Genomic DNA, 21,489 nt, shown 5'->3' with positions numbered 1-21,489 from the left:
TTTCAATTCTTCTTATTGGAAAATTACAAAATATGTAACACCCTTTACTTCTCCTACTCCACTTAGGAAAAGGATGAGAGCGATTTTGTATGGTTTTTTGTTTTAGGAAAATATTACATAAAAGAAGGAAAAATTAATTCAAAGAAACTCTAAATAATCGGAAAATTTCAATCCCATTCCTACTCAGGTAAGAAAATACACTTAACTCTTATATAAACAAATAGTTCCATAGCAATTGACAATAGGCTTTTCGTTTGATTTTTTCTCATGGAAGGTTCAAATAATAAAACTCCAATGGATTATCAAGATTTTCTTCTCTCTTTACAAGATTTGAAGTTGAGAAAAAATTTAGCTTCTCCACACAATAGTGCAAGTTCTTCTTTGAACAATCAAGCAGAGAATTTTCCATTGGTGGAAGATGGTTTTAATATTCCAAAAGAAAGTGACAGAATTTGGGCAATTTCATCTGATCTTGAAACTACTGATAGCTCTTTTTCTTGGTTGAGTTCTACAAGTAACAACGATTCTGTTTCTTCTCTTCAGAACAACAAAGAAGACAACTTTTCTAAAGATTCAAAATTTTCAATGACTCAAAATAGTATTCAATCATCATTAGAATGGCCACCAACAAGTTCTGCAAATATTTGGGCTTATGATAATTATAATTCCAACAATGGAAGTAAGTATAAAGTTCACAACTTTACTTTATCCATGCATGCAGACTAGTTATTTTTCTTTTAATTTTTATTTTAATTGTTGTTACTGCTTTCTTTTCCGAGGGTCTATCGGAGGTAGAGGTAAGGTCTGCGTACACACTACCTTCCCGGACTCGCGCATAGCGGGAGTTTAGTGCACCGGGCTGCCCTTTTTTTATTTTAATTTGTATTTTCTTGTCAATATATTCAAGATTTCTTGGTTTTCTTGGTTTGTTTTCTGCAGTTTCCAGCACCAAATCTTCACAGAAAAGCTTATTGGATTCTGCAGATATTTATGAGAATTATGTGCCACAAACAACAAGTACCAAGTATGAATATGGATCTTCTTCAACATACAATTCCATGAATCAATCCAACTATGATCAAATTTTGAGAAATAACATGTTGAATAATAGCTACATTGGAGCTCAAGAATTTGCAGATTATAATGAGCTTCCTTTAGACTATAAAGATTGGAGTAATGAGGATTATACAAAGTGTTTAAATGTCCTGTTGAATCAGAGTGTTGCAGCATTATGTTATGGTTATCTGCCAAATCTAGGATTCGACGTCATTAAGATGGCTAAAAATCCCAGAGCCTCGCGCTTATTGCAAAATTTTCTGCAGCTGAATAACTATTACTACAGGCAAAGGATACTTAATGAGATTCTTGGTTCTTTTTTTGAGGTGATGATCGACGAATTTGGACATGCTTTCTTCCTAAAACTTGTTGAATTCTGCAACGACGAACAGATGGAATTAATTCTCAGAACATTTCACTTCAATATGGAGTTATTTGTACAAACAGCTTTTAAGAAATACGGGTGAGTAAAGTTTTATTAAGTGCTTAAACTTTATTTGATGTTCTTCTGCTTTTGCATTCTGAATATTGGCCTATATATCTAACATTTTTTCCTTTTGCTTTGACAGTTCAAAGTCCATTCAAATGCTGATTAAAAACCTCAAAAAGAAACCTTTGGCCAACTATTGCTCAGAAATTGTGTCTGTTAGGTTAGTTGAACTGATGACTCATCGAACGGGGCGATACGTTGTTGAACAATGTTTCCATGTCTTCAATGAGAAGCAGAATGAGGTAAATTTTTTCGACATTTTTGTGGTTGCTTGTCATATGTTTTTCTTTTAGCAATAAATTATAGCCTAACAGATATGAATATTGCACACTGATTTCAGGTTCTGTACCGGGGGATTATTAGATGTTTCAAAGAGTTGTCTACAAATGAAAGTGGATGTGCATCTTTAAATATTTGCATCAATTGTATCACTAACCCTCTCAGAAGGGAACTACTTGAAAAAATTGCAAACCAGTCAGGTTACCTTGCCAATGATCCCTGGGGGTAAGTAATAACATATAGTTTCCTCCCTCTGTGTTACATTTGGGGTCATTCATACGCTTGTCATAAGCAAATCGTCTCATATTTGCCTTTGACTTTAACGGAGCTCCACCATGGACTAGGTAAATTCCAAGTGTCAAAATACTTCGGAAAAAGTGCAATTTTGCTCCTCTACTTTGACTATGGTTTAAAATACTTCAAATAGGAGTTACCTTAAGGTCAAGGGAAAATACGAGACGATTTGCTAACAGCAAGGTATGCAAGGACATAAAGTATAACGGAGTGTAAAACTAAGATATTTCATATAGTATCGGGTCATTTTTCACTCTTTTCCACTTTTCCCTTTCTTTTACTACTGTTGATTGGTTTCTGGTTTTTAAGAATTTGTGTGTTGTTGTACAACAGGAACTATGTTGTGCAGCATGTTCTTGAACTAAGGGATGAAGAGATTTCAAGTAAGATATTCAGTCAACTTGAGAAGCAGTACTTAACACTAGCCTACAAAAAGGGTGGTAGCCATGTTGTTGAGAAATGCATAGAGTCGTCAAATATTGGAATGATTTCAGTAGTTGATGTTCTTGTAGCTGATGTGAAATCACTAGTTCAGCTTGCCAAAGATCCCTTTGGAAATTATGTAATTCAGAAAGCATTAAAATCAACAAAAGTAAGTAATCCTTATTGTCCTTTTAGCTCCATAGCCACACAACATAAACCATTATCTCCATTATCAGTAATAGCACATCAAAACATGGCTGTAATAACTGATTTAAGATTCATTACATTGTATCTATTTTCTGATTGCAGGAACAAGGAGAGGAAAGGCGACATCAAGCTCTCGTTAGAGTCCTCATGCGGCACGCCTCGTCTCTTTTACACAACAAACCAGGAAAACATGTGATCTTAACTATCAAAAGTCTAAATCCAGATTATCAGGGAGTCTTGAATTCATTATCAAACCAGTGTTAAGGAGAACAATCTTGTTTCTGTGTTTCTTGTTTATGTTACTTCTGTGTAATCTGTGTCTTTTGATAGTACTTTGTACACAAGGGGTGAATTGGAGATTATGCAAATCAGTGTCTAAAATTGTAGTTAGGTGTTAGCAACTAGGATTTGTTTGAGAGTTGTAGTCTGGCATTTTGGTAGAAATATTTTGTAAGAGCTTTTGTGTATTACAAAAGCATTTGTTATCGATATTGTTGACCCATGATCTGAATCTTATCTTTTATATTTTTTTGGCAGTGTGGGAATTATAAAATTGAGTTTGAGACAAGTTTATGCCTTATGAATCAAAATGTTGTATTATTAATTAAATTTAAACATAACGATTTTTTTTTTCTTTTGACATTGGAAAACAAAGTTTGTATAGAATGGTTATCATCTCTTTAAACTTAATTCCTTCCCCTTGAAAAGGCCCTTTATAGTAAAATTTGGAACCAAAAGTTAGTCCATTCTTTCAATCATGAAAATACACACAAGGGAGAAGCCTGAAGACAAAGGTAATTAAATGTGCCATAAGATCTGCTTTTCTAATTCACACCAGAAAATGAACACTGTTCATCATAGACAGCCATTTCATGTTTATCAATTTGGGAGGGGCACAATAGTACTTGTGTCCGAGCCAACTTGCTCGCACCTCGATAATTTCATAGGATACTAGTTACCTCCCACTAGCACAGATACCAGATAACTCTGTCCACAACAGCTTGGGCAGATCAGAGACTTGGAAGTACAATAGTCGGTTAACATTTCTAAGCAAATGGCCTATAAACATCTACATAGATATTGGAAGTGCAAAGCTCCTTAGCAGAAAAGTGGCATCAGTATCCCTACTATATTGCACAGACAGTGCTGGTATTACCATCCCAGTTAATAATACAAGACGATTAAAGAACAGAGCTGCATTGAACCTTCTGAGACTCCAGAACACTTCTAGTAGCCTCTTTGACCACTTGTCCACTCACGTAGTGCTTTCGGCACACAGGCATATATACATCTGCTCCTGCAATCAACTCGGTTCTCGTCTCCTCTGTCTTCCTCAAGGTAAAAGAAGCACGTTTACCACAAAGTTCACATCGGGAAGTTAGTTTGGTCACAGTATCAGCAATTGGAATTATGTCGAGAACTGAACCAAAGCTTCTTCTGCAAAATGCGGAATATGAATCCAATAAAGAATCAGTACACGGGTACAAAAATACCGAGCATAATAGCACGACAACTATGTAACTTAGCATCACATTTAGTACATATGTCAAAGGGATAAACACAATACGTCTTTCCACAGAAAATGGAAGTAGTACCTTAGATAGTCACCATCCAACCCAGCAACTATCACAATCTTGCCATCATGGTCGGCAGCTTCTGTGCAGAAATCATATAGATCCTCAAAAAACTGAGCTTCGTCAATGCCAATGACCTCTAACTGAAGCCATGTAACAGTCACAAAAAAGTACAGTCACATATACTAGCAAAGAAAATTGAGCGATGATATAGCATAAACCATGTAAAAGCCACAATACAGTATTGTCACATACTAGCAAAAAAAGTTCAACGACAACTTTCAAAGCTAGTGCTTCATGATTATATCATTCAAAAATAGACTTCTTGTGCCAAACTTTTTAGAGAAAAATTTATGTTTGTAGCGCCCCTAATTACACATTGAGAAGGTCCTATGCTAATCATCTAATATATTCACAATATTTTACCGTTGTAGTGTTACCTTACTGTATGCTTCAGAACCACATCTCTGTTTGAATGATGATAGATTAGCTAAAGGCCAGCATGGCAATCTGTCCCCATCATGTGTCACAATGGAATCCAACCCATATCTTGTATCCTTGTCCGACTTTATAATTGCTACACTTCTGCAGAGAGGGGAAAATAGTTGGCAATTAAATCAGACGATGACATGTGAACATCAGGAAGCCTTGAATCTCTATCAAGATCATCAAATTTCAAGCAGCATTTCAAAACTCAGAAGTTTGCATGCTTCGCAGCTCAAGTTAGATGTCCTCAATTTTCATGTCAAAGTTTTGATATCTTGAAGTTAATTTTTGGCTTTGTAAATCTTCACGTAAAGAATGAAACTTTCAGAATGATTTCATCAATTAAACAAAAGGAAACAGAATGGGCTGGTTCTACTTTTCTGTGAGGCTGGCTGCACAATAGATAGATCCTCGCACAAACTGCAAGTCAACAGGGAAGGAACTGAATGTTCAAGTTCTACTTTTGCAGTTTGCGCAGCTCCCTATCTTAATTTATCATGAAAAGGTAAATAAGGGAAGCATAGTCTAACATAAAAAGGTAAAAGAACTTGTTAAGATCTATCAAAAAGTAGATATTAATGTTTCCACCACATGAAAACATAAATTTCACACACCCACTTTTTCATGCTTGTTTAAGGGAAGCATAGTCTAACATAAAAAGGTAAAAGAACTTGTTAAGATCTATCAAAAAAGTAGATATTAATGTTTCCACCACATGAAAACATAAATTTCACACACCCACTTTTTCATGCTTGTTTACATGACTGTAGCTCTTGTTGTGCCAGGTAGATGGAATTATGCCAGTTCCAGAGTAAAATTCATAAGTTGGTTAAGATTCTAAAATATTTTCAAACACTGTCAACAATTGAAACATTTCATGCATTGCGTAAATGTATCTTAGGGACAACGTAGAATGATCTGCTTGACCACCAAACATAGCATATAACAAAATAAATAAAGATATAGAAAGACAAATTTTACAAGAAATGTTTCCTAGAATGCCCAAAATTATCACCTATGGGCAGCATTGGTTAGGATATTGTATCGTTAGAAGAAATAGAATTACTTTCTAGAAATTCAAACTATGATGAGGTATGGCTGTTCAAGCATTTTATTATAAACTAGCGAACTCCGTTGTTACAGTAATATAAGATAAGAGAATATGTTTTCTTTGGTAAACTTGTTTTACCAAGAATCACATCACATAAACTGAGATCCATCACATTTCATGGTAACAAGGCAATCCATCTGTTTATTCACATACATGTTCTTCATAGAAGCAAATAGCAAGCCCCCGCTTGCCAAAAGGCACCATCTTGTAGCAGTTGAAACCGCAAATAGAACACCATCCAATTTTTGCATTCAAAGGCAAATAGCATCTCCAAAGAAAACTTGTGTGGGAAGTGCATAGCACAAACGCTGAAGCCTGTTTTCCTTTCTATTTTGACTGTTAGTCTTTCCACTTTTATAGCGTAAAAGGCTACTAGCATACTAGCTGGAGTGTGGAGATACAGTAAAATTACCCTTTTAAAACTGTATACAGATAAATGACTGAGGATTCAACCAAATGCTCAACCTATACTGATGTTGGTCCTTTCTTCTTTAACTCAGTAAATCTGGAACATCACCAGCATCTTTTAGGACAACTGCCATATTTTTGACCAATTTATATATCTCATCAGTCTGTTCATGAGCATTATGCTCCATATAGAAGAAATGTGTTTGTCTTTGTACCTCAATCATGCTATAACCAGGCTCCTTTTTCACCCCCGAGTCCTTCATCAGTCTCCTTACCTCCGCAACATTGTTCCACAAACCAAAAGAAGCATAAGCATTAGACAAGACAACATATTTGCCTGCATTCTCAGGTTCCAAGTCAAAGAAATTTCTAGCAGCAAGTTTTACCATCTCGATATCTCCATGAATCTTACAAGCCCCAAGTAAGGCGCCCCATAATACCGGGTGCTCCCCACAACGCGAGTTTTTGACAAACTCATGAGCCTCTTGCAATCTTCCAGCACGGCCTAGAAGATCCACAATAGCTGCATAGTGTTTTCCTCTTGGTCGAAGCCCATAATCTCTCATCATCAATGAAAAATACTCCTTACCTCTATCTACCAAACCCCCATGGCTACAAGCAGAAAGAACAGCAAGAAATGTAATATGGTTTGGCCTAAATCCTTCATCTATCATCCTATGAAATGATTCCAGAACATCTTTTATTCTCCCATTTTGTCCATACCCAGATATCAAAGCAGTCCATGTTATCACATTTCTTTCCAAGGACTTACTAAACACAAGATAGCCATCAGATGGACAACTACACTTGAAATACATGTCCATAAGTGCACTATTAACTACAATATTTCCACTAATTTGGCTTTTAATCAACAGCGCATGTGCTTGCTTGCCCTGCTCCAGGACTGCTAAAGAGGCACAGGCTCTAAAGACTGATGCAAATGTATACTGATCTGGAAGTACACCTCTTTGTTTCATGTTATGGTAGAGACTCATCCCTATTTCCTCCATATCCTTCTGCACGTATCCTGCAATCATAGCATTCCATGAAACCAGGCATTTGAATTGCAACTTATCAAATATAATGTGTGCGGTATCCAAGTCTCCTGCTTTTGCATACAAAATTAACAACTTAATAGTCAGATATTCATTTGGAACAAAGCCGACAATAATCATTTGCCAATGGACTCTTTTCCCTTTCTTATACGCTTGCCGGAAAATGCACTCTTGTAAAACAAGGGAATAAGTTTCTGCCTCAACCTGTACACCAGAGCGGCACAATATTCCAACTGCTTCAGCCACCCTTCCTGAGAAACAGAGACCTTTTATTGTCTCATCCAAATAGAGGGAGTTCTTTACACCATTGGCCTGAAAACTGGGAATATTGCCAACCATGATTTCAAATTCAAATACCATCAGAATAACATGGTCCAACTTTTACTTCCTCTACATGAGAGGGCCAAAGAGCATGGAGATTTCAACACCCCAGAGAAGAGAGCAAAGGAAACAGCAAAAAGTCGAGAGCAGAACAATAAATTTAGAAGAAGAAAAAAAGGCACAATCATTCAACGAGAGAGACTAAAGGTTGACTAACAAGCAAAATTCATCGACTTTCAACATCTACGAACTGCAAAGAAACCAAGTCCACATAGCAGAACGGACAATTGGCGCCTTGGAGCAACGAAAATTTAGTAAGCAACAGCTTTTTTTTACAATAAGTTCCAACAACTTGCTAATATAAACACCAAATATAAAGCATACTAAGAAAAGAGCACCCTCATTGAAGATGATATAAATGACTAAGTCGGGACTCGGGTGTTAAATTCTTGCCCAACAAAACATTATATTTTGATGCATCGTAGTCCATGTTTCATTTTAAAGGTATATATGGTCCAACAAGCTCTTAGAATATTAGTCAAAAGTCCTACTTGTATAAGTTCTACCAAGCTTGTGTGTAAAGTAAATAGCTAAGTAGGGGTGTCAATGGATATTCGAAAACTGACTAAACAGACCGAACCGTACCGTACCGATTTTTAGGTTTCTTTTTAAGAAACCGTAGGTTTTTATATAAATCTATAACCACACCGATAATTAGGGTAGGTTTTTTATTTTATAAAAATAAACCGAAAAAATACCGAACCGTACCGAATAAATTTTACATGTGAAAAATATATTTATCTAGTAAGTTTAAAAATAATAATGCATTAAATTTTTCTTTGGGCCTTGGAATTATGCAAACTATTACAAGCCAACAAGTAATTAAACTCAAAATACTAATTCCTAAAACCTAGTATGCTACATCTACTTAAACTAAGTTATTTCAAGTATCTTTATTAGCAAGACACAAAATATTCTAGCGATAATGAGTAGCAAACTACAATGTATTGAATATGTTTCCTTTCATATAATTTAGATTTATCTTTTTGAATATTTAATCTTCTATAGAATTTATTCTTGAGTCCCAGCTTAGTTAATATCTATCCACTCGTGTGATTTATATTTTCTTTGCCTTTGCTTGGTTTCTTTTACGTTGTTGTAGAATAGTTGATGGATCTATACTCTAGCCATCTTTCATTTTTTATTTTATTTTTTTAAACAGTAAAAATGTCTAGAGAGTTTTGCTAAGTCCTATAAAAGAATGTATGTTATTGCATTCTACTTATGCTGGTGAATTTTACATGATATTTTAAAAAATACCGAAAATTAACCGAACCGTACCGATATCAAAGAGAAACCGACATGATTGGGACGGTTTCGAAAAGTCTAATTTTGGTTATACATAATAGAATAACCGAAAAATTGGTATGGTACCAATTTTATAAAATAACCGGCCGAACCGAACCATTTACACCCCTACAGCTAAATACATAAACAGATTCTTATGAGAGTTAGTCAAACAAATAGTACCCCTTTCCTCCAACAGATTAATAGTAGTAAAAAAAGCCAAAGAAGAGGGTTTTACCCCAAAAACAAAAAAGTCATAAAAGAGGTGCAAAAATATAAACTTTATAATATGCAAAGCATTTCATCACCAGTAAAACTAAAATGAAAAGCAAATTAGAACATATTGAGAATCCTAACCTGCCATTGCTGCTTTCAGACTTTATCCTCTTCAAAAGAGTAGTAGTTTTTCCAGCAAACATGGGACCCACAATCACATGAACCTCACCCGAATCCGAACCCGATACCTCAGTATGCAAGACCCGAATTTGATTATGGTTTGGCACAGTAGAACAGCTAAAGGAAGAAACTTTATTCATGGGGTTTATTGTTTGAACAGAAGTAGTCTGGTTTCTGAAAGTAAGAACCCCATATCTTCTGCATACAAAAATGGGTTCTTGAAAATGAAAGCAGAAAGATAAAGGAGCTGTTGTGGGTCTTGAAAGCATTGGGTAAAGTAGTGATTTCATTCTTGATAATGTTAGCATGTAGTAGGAGTGTGAAATTTTGAGGCTTTTGGAGTAGATTTTTTTTGGGATTTTATCACATATTGGCTATTTGCAGGTATGATTTTATGGGAAATTGAGTTAATTTGATGTTAGAATATGAGATAAGAAAAGGGGCATGGGTTTTAAGGGTTTTATGGGTTTTAGGTTCTTTGGCTTGGAGGGAAGTTCAATAGAAGAAGCAGCTGATTTACAGATTATAAATCGCATTTATAGAATGCGACGAATGAGAGTTTATCGGTTTATAGAATATTTTACACCCCCAACTTTACTTTAAAAATAAAATTCCCCCTCCAACTTTGAACAATAGGTATTTTTTCCCTCATACCTCAATTGACTTTCTTAAATGCATATTTTATCATCTAGATTATTATCTTTTTATCTTCTTCTTAATAACATAATATTTTTTTAATCTATGTTATGGACTTACTTGTAGAACGATAAATGTTATTTTAGAAGCAAAAATTAAAAATAATAATTAAACATAGAAGTTAAGAAATAAATGAGCAGAATAAAAAAAATTAAATAAAAAGATTGCTCGTGTCGGTTATTTTATTAATAACAATGAATATTACTTAAAAATTTATTTACACACTTGAGAATAAAAAGAGTGAAAACTTTGTAAACATATACTTAGTGCAGGTAATATAAATAATTATTATAACTATTAAAATTAAGGTAGATTTATAACAAATTCCTAATATTATTTATTTATACTTTAAATGAATTTTGTATAGAGGCAGATTTATCAATTCATTTCGTATTCGTTCTTGCTTTTGATAGAGCCCAAATATAATGAATGATAAAATTAAAAAATTTCATATAGTAATGTGGTAACTTATTACCCTTTTTCCAACATTTATTAGTTTTACTAAAAGTATTAAAATAATAATTAACAATGACTGTTATTTACTACCTACTATTGATGCGATGATTAAAAAAAAGCATTTAATTTCATGATTAATTGTATGGGGCAGAGTGTTGACAAGTTAAGAACTCACATATTCAAAAGATGAAAGTAGCACATGAGGATATTGAGGTGGATGTGCGGGCACACTATAATGGATAATATTAGGAATGAAGATATTCGGTAGAAGGTGGGTGTAGCCCCTATGGATGACAAGATGCGGGAAGCGAGGCTTAGATGGTTCGGACATGTGCGAATGAGAAGCCCAGATGCCCCGGTCAGGCGGTGTGAGCAGTTGGCTTTGGCGGGTTCGAGAAGAGGGAGAGGGCGACCTAAGAAGTATTGGGGAGATGTGATCAGGTAAGACATGGCGTGACTTCAAATTTCCGAGGACATGGCCCTTGATAGGAAGATGCGGAGGTCGAGCATTAGGGTGGTAGGTTAGGAGGCAGCTGAGCATTTTTCTACGTCGTTCCGGGTGGGAGACTGGTCTGATAAGGTTTTATCCTAGGCTGCTAGCGATTATTGTTGTGTCCACTATATTCTTTCGTTTTTCATAGTACCGAGCCTTATTCACTAGTTTTTGTTATTATTTTTCATCTATTTTCTAGTTCTTATGATATTGCTATTATTTCTATGGTTCTATTGATGGTACTGATATATTGTCTCTTTTTATGTTCTTGAGCCGAGGGTCTTTCGGAAACAATTTCTCTACTCTCTGGGGTAGGGGTAAAGTCTGCGTACACTCTACCCTTCGCATACCCCATTTGTGGGAACTCACTGAATTGTTGTTGATTAACTCATATACTATATATATTTTTTACGGATATCACTAAGTAACAATTTCTTATTATTAATAATTTCAAAAAGAATATTTAAAAAGATCGTTACTCATAGAAACAATAATGTTAATTTCAAATATCGATAGATCTAGGGCAGTAAACTATGAGTAGGCCTAGTTCAATAAAGAAAAAGAAAAGGCCATGAGTATCAAATTCTACATTTTGACACATAAATGACATAAGCAATAATGAAACTGTCTAATAGCAATAAAGCTATAGAATCACCTAAAACAGAAAGGGATAGATGAACAAATAAGAACAATATATCATTCTAGTGATTGAGCAATATATATATATATATATATATATATATATATATATATATATATATATATATATATATATATATATATATGATTTAACTAAATTCCTTTACACAGTCAGCAAAAAATACTTAAATTAAATGACTTCAAATTCCCAAGGCAGCTTGTGAAAAGCCAAATGATTTATGAAATGCTTGTAGTGATATAATTAGCATTACCATGTGATTTAATCATTCATTTAGCCATTGTAATTTGTATCCAACAGTCTATCCATTATATGCATTGACCAACAGTTGGCAAATACCAAACTCAAACTCCAATTTATCTTTTTTTTCCCACCCGATGTCTGATTTCGCTCATTGGCTCCTACTAAATTTAGATTCGTGGCAAAAAATCTCACATTAAGGATAAGCTAACTTTGTATCTAGGATTCGAACTCGCGCTCTGGTTAAGAATAAAAATTTACTTGCCACTCCACCAAAAAAAAATCAATAAACTCCAGTTTACCATTTAAACAACAAAAGGTAATAACATTTTTTAGATCTTGAACTAGTTGATTAATTTATATACTTGTTAAATAGCTGGGACTTTGTTATTTTTATTTTATTTGTTGTTTATAATAGTGTAAGCTTGTAAAACTACCTTAATAAAGAAAACGCTTTAGGCTTTTCCGTTCTAATCTTTTGGTAAAGTCAATATTTAATACTACAGCAAGAAAGATATTGTAATTTGTAACCAACTATTTAACTAAGGGCACAAAGACACATTTTATGAAGATATCTCTGAAAATATTTCCATCTTTTCGAAGATATAAATCAAGCACAAATATATCATCAAAGTTGATATGTTTGTATACCCAATAAGTGAAGTTTCTTTATTTTATAATTGTTGTGATAAATAATATAACGAAAATTGTAATATGTAGTCTAGCTTTTTCACGTCAAATCGTCTAATTATGATCACGATTTTTCAGATTTTCTTAGTAAATGTTTCTCAAATCTAAAACCAAAACTTATTAATTTGACTCATGAAATCTTTTCTTTTTCAACGACTCAAAAAGAATTCTAACTAATATAAATGAGACATAGAAATATCTTTTACGATCATTTTCGCTTATAAAAGCTTTAAAAGTAAATGAACAAAAATCAGTTCGACTGTCTAGCTTTTCATTTGCTAAATCGGTACCCGCTTTGGGACCAAATTAATGCATAGTCATGCCAAGAAGTTTCATTTTGAAGGGTAAAGCGCGCACAATTTTATATTATTTAATGCTCAAACCCGAAATATAGTTGATTAATAATGGATGAGTATTTACTACCTCGCAAAACCGAAAAGAGAATATAAGGCAATATCCAAAATTCTTTATTGGGCACAACACTAATTTTAATTTCCTAACGCAAAAAGAAAGAAAGAAAAAACAAAGTGCGTAAATTACGGTACATTTCTTGGTCACCATGACATTATCTAGGAATTACATGTCCCAAGTAAATTGTCGGAAGGTCCAATATGAAATAGGCAACTGACCTTTTATGGTATGTCCCACTGTAAATTAGAAAATTACTAAGAATAAGAAAAATCCCAGAATGTTTTCCTTAGACAATATGTCAACGTTTACATTTTAAGAACATAGATAAACCTATTTAAAGAACCTTTTAACCATTTTCCCTATATTGTTGGGTTACTTTACCTATAATCACTTCTTATTTTTTTTACCAGATGTCTCGAGTTCGAGTTTTGAGTATAAAATTATTTTTATTAAGGAACATTTTATCCGCAATATAGAATTTCCGGTACGAATCAAATTTAACCAGATTCCAACGAGAGGAACGGATGTTAAATGAAAAATAAAAAAAGCAAGCATCTAAAATAGTTGTTGACTTGTGAGATGAGAAAGTCCTAACAATATTCAGAATTTAAAAGGAAAAAAGAAAAGGTCACCACTAAGAATGAGAAGACGGTTGGTAAGTGACTGTAAATTAGTTGTCATTTTAAGTTTCTTAAAAACAAATAACAAAGTTGTGTTTCTTACGAGGATCGTCCGTTTGTTTCCTCATCCATATGTATGTATTTTAAACTATACTATAAACTATACAATATTCTTATCGTTTTTTGATTAAATCTAAGTCTACCTGTATTTTTATTCCTTTTTGAATGAATAGGCAAACAAGGAATCCAATCTGTCCAACACACATTTCCCACTTTGTTCTCATTTTTTAATTCCAAAAGTTGAGATAAATAAGCGAGTCTTCTTGTTTAAAAACTAAAATTCTTATCTTGATCCGAAACGCAGTTGAAAAGCCATTTAAGCTTTTAAAGATAGTCGTTCTCCCCCCCTATTTACACTTCTTCTATTTTTCTTTCTATCTTTTTTCCTTTTACATTATATATATATATATATATATATTGAGAATCATAAATTTCTGAATTAAGTTTTAGTGGTGGGAAAAAATAGTAAGTGACTTTTTCTAATTCTAGGGAATACAGTTACCATGTTGGTGGAGATAATAAGTATCCCGTGAATTTGTCGAGATTTGTGCAAGTTAATCCGGACATCAGATTATCAAAATATATGAGAGAAATTAAGTGATGATTCGTATAATGAGGAATTTTATAAAGTTTTTGACGTAGCATGTGACTTAGTCCATGTTTTTGAGATGGGTTTCATGCCTTTCCACCACATGAAGGATGCTGAAAGCTTGGTATAATACTAATATTTTGAATTATTAGGTTTTAATTTGAGATTAAATTCATCTTGATTATAGGAAGCACATAAATAATAGATTTTTCTTTAACTTGCAAAGTATTTTCTTCTGGCAACCATCACTTTTCCCTACTAATTTTCTTTGCGCATAAATTCATGCTCTAATTCAATTCACAGCACAATTGACTAAGTTGCTAATTAAAAAGAATATCACAGTGTTTGAGATTAAACATATTTTTGTGTAGTTTTGGTTTTTTAAGTTTATTAAAAGCGAACACTTTTGATAGCCGTCAAAGATTAATAAACTCTAGTTGTTAGATTCAATGGGAACTATTAAAAACAAATTAACCAGAAGCACTAGGAAAGTCCCATCAAATTTCATGAACTACAAGACAAAAAACTACACTAGATACCAAAAATAACATAAAGTGCACCTCAAAGCTACACTAGACACTAAAAATTGATCAAAAGTAGCAGAAGTTGTAACAATTACACCTTCAAATGTGATTTCCCGTTAAAACATTTCACAATTCCCTTAATTATAATTACTAGAATTTATTAACTATTCGAAGACCAAAAATACTTGCTCTTGGAAAACTTAAAAAACTAAAGTATTCAGAAATATATTATATTAAAGAGTCTATTTTAGACCTACTACAACCATAAGAGATAAATGTTGTCATTTTCTAATCTTAGACACCAAATTATATTTTATTCCAACCTTTTTTCCTTATTAGCAGCCCAGATCTATTTTGTGTTCGATTTGATGCTATTTCAAATGTCCATTCAAAAAGAGTTATTGGGGGCTGCCCTATTATTTGTATTTGTCTTATAAGACAGGAGCTCCTAGGCAAACTCGACCAATAACACAAGATGCATGGTGTTTCTTTGTTTTTCGTTCAATGTTCGTTATCTATATCGGACTTCGATAAACTCCGATTCTAGCAAAAAAGTCTTGTATTAGAGATAAAACTTTTCCTAACAATACAAACTTCATATCCAAGTCTCGAACCCGAAACTTCTAGTTAAAGATGAACATGATACATGGTCGATTATCCGTTTACAATCGGCTTCATTCTACTTCAATAGTTCATCTCCAATATAATTAAGTTTGTAGATCCGTTGAACTTCTTACTGCCTTGCCAAATGACCATCAGCTCTTAACTTTTACACTTCTCACTTTGATTTTTAGTTTGTATTATATTAAACTAAACAATGTATTCTCAACGTTACAAATTACAAATAAAGCAAGAAAACAAATAATTTAACCAAGGCTAAATGACAAAAGTATATTGAAAAAATATATGTCTTGTATTTATTTGTTTAGTGTAAATATTAAGTGCATCAAAGCTTTTGACCTCTTATAATGGTTAGCCCTCTTTTGCCATGTGCTCTTTGTAAATGATCATAGCATGATATTTGATCGTCCTGCATAAAGAATCTAATTTACTCTTGAGTCAAAACTTTCTTTTTTATTACCAAATTTAGAAGATAGTCTTATAAATTTCTTGCAAATATTAGGTTGTTATATCATGCACGACAAATTTGTGAGACGAGATTTTTCAAATATTATATTTTAACTCAACTACACTCTATTTAACAAGAAAATTTGCCTTACTTTGTTTGAATAAGGAAACCCGTTATCTTATTCTAATACTTTTTGAGATAATTTGATTCGCAAACACTCATATATTCGTAATCTCATTTTAAAATGGTAAGATGATACATAAACTTTTAGTAAGAACTTTATATGCGAAAGACACCCCAAATTCTATATTTTGATAATCGAATAACAATTAAATTCTGTTTCGCACACCCCAAAAGAGTTGGTAAAAATTATGATAGAAAGGGTAAGAAAAGATTTTATTCAATTTTTAATATATAAAATTTTGGAAAATGATCAGTTATTTTTTACTATAAATTGTATGATCACTTTCATTCCAATCAAGTGGTTTGGAAAAAACAACTGCATTTGCCAAAGAGTAAAAACTTTATGCTTAATTTCTTCCTAACTGATGAAATAAGAAATGGGGGTAAAAATATGAAGAAAAAAAATCAAACAAACAGAAAAAGAAAAATGTAAGACAGTGGTCTGAAATATTGACAACCAGTGGACTAAAACTCAAAAGTTTCTAATCATTATTTCATACTGATGAGAAACAATGAAAAATTTCTTCTTAACAAATTGCAAACAAAAAAATTAAGAGACATGTTCAAAAACATTGATAATTGTAGTGCAGTAGTAATAAACTATTCATTTAGTTCGAGCCACAAATGTTAAAAAAAAAAAAAAATCCCTAAAAGCAAAAACTTTTCGAAGGTACTAATGTTGAGGTAAAATTACCAAAAACCAAATGACAAGAAAACGAAGGTACTAATGTTGAGGTAAAATTACCAAAAAAAAAATGTTGAGGTAATGTTTGCTGCCAAGTTATTTTTAATTAAGAAAGCAACATATTTAAATTCAAAAACTACTATTTATATAAAAGAAAGTAAAAAGTCATCATCTTCCATTGTCTCCTCTCCGCTTCTACATTTTCTCTCACACACGGGAGAGAGAGAATAGCCAAAGAGCTCTCTCCCTCTCTCTCTCTTTCATAATATTATACACAAAATATATACAAATAAATTTTTATTATATATACTATATATATATAGAGAGAGATATAGACAGTGTTAGCCATTTCAGATTGTAAATCAATCTTTCTTACACCACACTCTCTTTTTTTCTCTTACCTTTTTCTCTCCTTCCTCTCTCTCTCTCTCTCTCATTCTGATAATAAGAACTCCATTTTTATTGTGTTTTGCCAATTTTTGGTGAATTTAGAACGTTTAGAGAGGAAAAAGAGAGGGCCTTTTAGCCCCCTCTTTCTATATATGCCTCTCTAACCGATCTTCAGTATTACCCATTTATCTTCTTGGCCTTAATATATTGGTAAAAATTTAATCTTTGATCTGTTTATTCATGTTTGATATTTAAAGTTTTAATCTTTTTGCCTTTTTTTGACAATTCTGGCTTGTGGGTCTGTTGATTTTTCTTGTTTTATGTTCAAAAGTTTTGATCTTTTAGCTTTGTGGATAATTCTGGCTTGTGCGTGTGTTTATTTTCGATCTGTTGAAGATCAGATGTTCTCTTGTTGAATAGCTGATTATTATGATTATTGGAATCTATTGTTTAGTTGCAATTCTTATTTTTTTCTTTTTACTTAATCTGCATTTTGATGTTTCATATTGAATTCTTGATTGATAAGTTTGTTTGTATTGTATAAGCTGAAGTTTATGCTTATACTGTTTGAATTATCCAATTTTATGAGTTTGTTGAGATCCTTTGTTATGCTTTTTACTTTGTGTTGTGAGCGATCTGAATTTTAACACTTTGGAACTCTGATCTATTCATGATTATGTTTAGTTTCATTTTTGATGATTATGATTATGATTATGAGTGGTAATTTTGATGTGTAGAATGGAAATGGAGCCGGGAAAATTGTTTGTTGGGGGAATTTCTTGGGACACGAATGAAGATCGTCTCAAAGAATATTTCCAAGTTTTTGGTGATGTGGTTGAAGCCGTGATCATGAAAGATCGGATCACTGGCCGTGCTCGCGGTTTCGGTTTTGTTGTTTTTGCAGACCCTTCTGTTGCCGAAAGAGTTGTCAAGGAAAAACATATAATTGATGGTAGAACTGTAAGTAACATGTTGCTCAATATCTGGACTATATTCTGTACTATGTTCATGGTTCAAAGTATGCTTAACTAAACAATCCATGTGATCCAACATCCACGCCTATCAGATGGCTTGTCTGAAAAAAATGGTTATGCTACCGGAATTTAGTCTACAAGTTCCAATTTTCCTTCTGATATTTATAGTTGACAATTATTGTTATGTTCAAACTGTTAAAATTTTATAAAAGATCCTAGTTTACGTTGAGAATGATCTGCTGGAAGATGCAGAAAATTTTTGAAGGGTGTAAGTAGTATATACTATCAATGAAGAACTCGATGATTCGATAAAAGTTTAGTATTTCTACACTTAATGTAATAGAGGCTATATGTAATAATTGAAGGTAATAGCAAGTGCCTAGTTGTAGCAGAACTGAACCAGATATTAGCTCAGTTGACTTGCTTGAAATGAGCTGTACAGAATTAACTGCTCAAACTCGTAAATGTTAACTGAAATGAAATACAACACCAACAAGAACTATGCCTCAGTCCCAAACAAGTTGGGGTCGGCGATATGAATTCTCATTTCTTTCTGTAAGCTCAACTCATATCATCATCATTTCATCTTTGAAATAGTACTTGAAGATGTGAACAAGAAGCATGCCTAATGAAAGCAAGCAGACTTAGTTTATAGGATTTAGGCTATGTCCATTTTTCATTTCTTCTGGAATTTTTTAATCATAAACCACCAGTAAACTTGTATTTGTAGCAAGTTAGTGAAACCCTGATTGCTCAATAATTGCATATCTGATTCAAGAATGAGTCTTCCGCTTAGGATTTTCGATAACTCGTTAACTGTTACTGGAAAAAAAATGTATGTGTGTTTACTATTTCCCTTACATCTCCAGGTAGAGGCAAAGAAGGCTGTTCCGAGAGATGATCAACACATTACCAGAAACAATGGAAGCATGCAGGGCTCTCCAGGTCCTGCTCGCACTAAAAAGATTTTTGTTGGAGGCTTGGCATCCTCAGTCACCGAGAGTGACTTCAAGAATTACTTTGATCAATTTGGGACGATCACAGATGTTGTGGTGATGTATGATCACAACACACAAAGGCCTAGAGGATTTGGATTCATCACCTACGACTCCGAGGAGGCGGTTGATAAAGTTCTATACAAAACATTCCATGAACTTAACGGTAAAATGGTCGAGGTTAAGCGTGCAGTTCCCAAAGAGCTATCACCTGGTCCAACCCGAAGCCAATTTGGTGGACAGAACTATGGTTTGAACCGGGTTAACAATTTGCTTAATGCGTATACTCAAGGTTACGTTCCAGGCTCAATTGGAAGTTATGGAGTGAGAATGGAAGGTAGATACAGTCCACTTACTGCTGGTCGGAATGGATATTCTTCTTTTAATCCTGCTGAGTTTAATATGCCAACTGGCATAGACTCCGCATTGAACCCAAACTATGGTGGAAGTGGAACTTTTGGTTCTAATTATGGACGTGGATTCAGTTCTTTTTACAATGGGAATTCAAACAGGTACGGTGGTCCTGTCGGGTTTGCCCCCGGAAGGGTTGGAAGTGGTTCAATGTTGAATTCAGTAGGATGGAACCTGTGGGACAATGAGAGTCTTAATTATGGAACAAATTCCGCCAACTCTACTGATTTTGTTGGTTCTGGAAGCGGGGTTGCAGGATATGGTACTCTTGGAGGTCTCGGAACAATTTGGGGTGCCTCTTCAATTTCAGGTCAAGGTGGTGGAAATGGTTCTTTTGGCAGTGGCAACATCACTAACAGTGGTGAAACAGGTGGGGCAGTGTATGGACGAAACTCAGGCGGCAATGCTGTCAATACATCACCATATGCTCCAGCAAAAGACGTTCACACTGGGGCTTTTGGGAACTTGTATGGTACTGTAGGTGCTTCACTTTATGAGGACTCGGCCTGGCGATCAGCATCTCCAGAACTAGATGGCTCTGCTTCCTTTGGTTATGGACTTGGGAATGCAGACTCACTCGGTCTTGTTGGTGGTTATAGTGTTGCAAATAGATCAAATAAAGGTAATGAAACTCCGTTTGTTTGTCAACCTTAGTTAATTGTTGTGATGTCATTGTTCCTATTGCTTTCTATCTGCTTAAGTTATCATTTTCCCCTTCCGCTTCACTTCACCTTTACACCTATGTCTGAAAAGGAAAGAACGGGGGTTGTGAGAAAGAATTTAAGAAGCGCCTGAAAAACCAAAAAAAATTATCTTCTTACCATTCATGCGCTCAAGTTGTAATTGGTAATCCTAATCTTTGCTGCAATCTGGTAGCTCGCGTAAATGACATACCACGACTCCACGAGCTAAGCTAGAACAAGTAAAGCATACACAATGATGATTTCGTTTCTTGCATGCTTATATGACTGCATTAGACTGATTTGTTTCATTTGCATCACAGTTACTTATATATATACACTCTTTGATTTGTGATACAGGAATTGCTGCCTAGGAAGATTACTGTGTGGAAGTTAAAGGACATAAAATGCTTAATATAGGTGGAAAGTACAGCTTGAGTTAATGTCGTGGATGCGGATTACTTGTATTCTCTCTGAAGAAATACTTCAGGCTAGAGACGCGTTCACTTAGAGCTAATTCGATACCTGCTATAGAACTTCTCCCAATCAACGTTTACAAAGCGAAGGGACGTCAATGTAAGGTTTGAACGTAGATTTTCTAGTATAGATTTTTCATTATCTTCGGTTTTTTTCTTGTCCCTGCATATGGTTGAGATGTAAAATTGGATAGCGGAATATACTTAAAGATAATTGTACCAATGCATATCTGATGAAACAATGAAGACGTAAAACGCAGATTGTTCTTTCCTCATTAGATTCTTTTCTTCTTTATTTTTTTGTTTTCATACTGTAATGCTTCAGCAAACTTTGCTGGCTGTTGTTGAACTTTGTTATCTTATCCCATTCTGGAATCTGCCATTTTCAATTTCTATAAAATTTTCAGCTTATTTAGTGTAGTAAACTTGTAAAAATTGCTTTGCTTTGCTGTGCTCCTGAATTCTATATAATGATGAATATAATGGTTTGTTTACACATATAACGTTTCATTTTCTAGTATAAACTCTGCATGACTAATGCAACGTTTTGTTTTGGCATTAAACTCTGCATAAGTTATATGGAAATTTTATGTATTACTTTATAGGGATAGAATATGGAATACAAATACATGTATTTGTAACACGTGTTGTATGTTTATTCACCGTATACCAATTCCTATTTTATGGTTCAATATATAATAATAATACTTACATTATTATTATTATTATTCAATGTATGACA

The 21,489-nt window shown here is 33.7% G+C and overlaps 3 protein-coding genes across 4 annotated transcripts; 2 read left to right on the top strand and 1 right to left on the bottom strand.

Annotated features, from left to right (window-relative positions):
- The first annotated feature begins 294 nt into the window (after positions 1–294).
- LOC104116187 (putative pumilio homolog 8, chloroplastic) lies at positions 295–3,013 on the top strand. The gene is made up of 6 exons (XM_033661322.2): positions 295–679; positions 940–1,519; positions 1,626–1,788; positions 1,887–2,050; positions 2,453–2,711; positions 2,852–3,013. Exons 1-6 carry the CDS (start codon positions 295–297, stop codon positions 3,011–3,013), a joined length of 1,713 nt encoding a protein of 570 aa, XP_033517213.2.
- Positions 3,014–3,544: 531 nt separating this feature from the next.
- LOC104116186 (thymidine kinase a) lies at positions 3,545–9,959 on the bottom strand. Of its 2 annotated transcripts, XM_009626996.3 has the most exons (4): positions 9,409–9,951; positions 4,764–4,908; positions 4,345–4,466; positions 3,545–4,186 (listed from the first exon to the last, which is right to left on the bottom strand). In XM_009626996.3, the coding sequence occupies exons 1-4, from the start codon at positions 9,753–9,755 to the stop codon at positions 3,931–3,933; spliced, it is 870 nt and encodes a 289-aa protein (XP_009625291.2). In that variant the 5' UTR covers positions 9,756–9,951; the 3' UTR covers positions 3,545–3,930. The 2 variants fall into 2 exon arrangements, with proteins under 2 accessions (XP_009625291.2, XP_070031531.1); XM_070175430.1 differs by lacking the exons at positions 3,545–4,186; positions 4,345–4,466; positions 4,764–4,908 and adding an exon at positions 5,732–7,702 and having other exon boundaries at positions 9,409–9,959.
- Positions 9,960–17,164: 7,205 nt separating this feature from the next.
- Positions 17,165–21,022, top strand: LOC104116184 (heterogeneous nuclear ribonucleoprotein 1-like). The gene is made up of 4 exons (XM_009626993.4): positions 17,165–17,421; positions 17,949–18,171; positions 19,055–20,213; positions 20,632–21,022. The coding sequence occupies exons 2-4, from the start codon at positions 17,950–17,952 to the stop codon at positions 20,643–20,645; spliced, it is 1,395 nt and encodes a 464-aa protein (XP_009625288.1). The 5' UTR covers positions 17,165–17,421; position 17,949; the 3' UTR covers positions 20,646–21,022.
- Positions 21,023–21,489: the final 467 nt, after the last annotated feature.

Source organism: Nicotiana tomentosiformis, chromosome 5, assembly GCF_000390325.3.
Source record: "Nicotiana tomentosiformis chromosome 5, ASM39032v3, whole genome shotgun sequence".
Taxonomy (NCBI): Eukaryota; Viridiplantae; Streptophyta; class Magnoliopsida; order Solanales; family Solanaceae; genus Nicotiana; species Nicotiana tomentosiformis.
The sequence above is the reverse complement of the archived record's forward strand: the minus strand, read 5'-3'. Positions and strand labels throughout refer to the sequence as shown.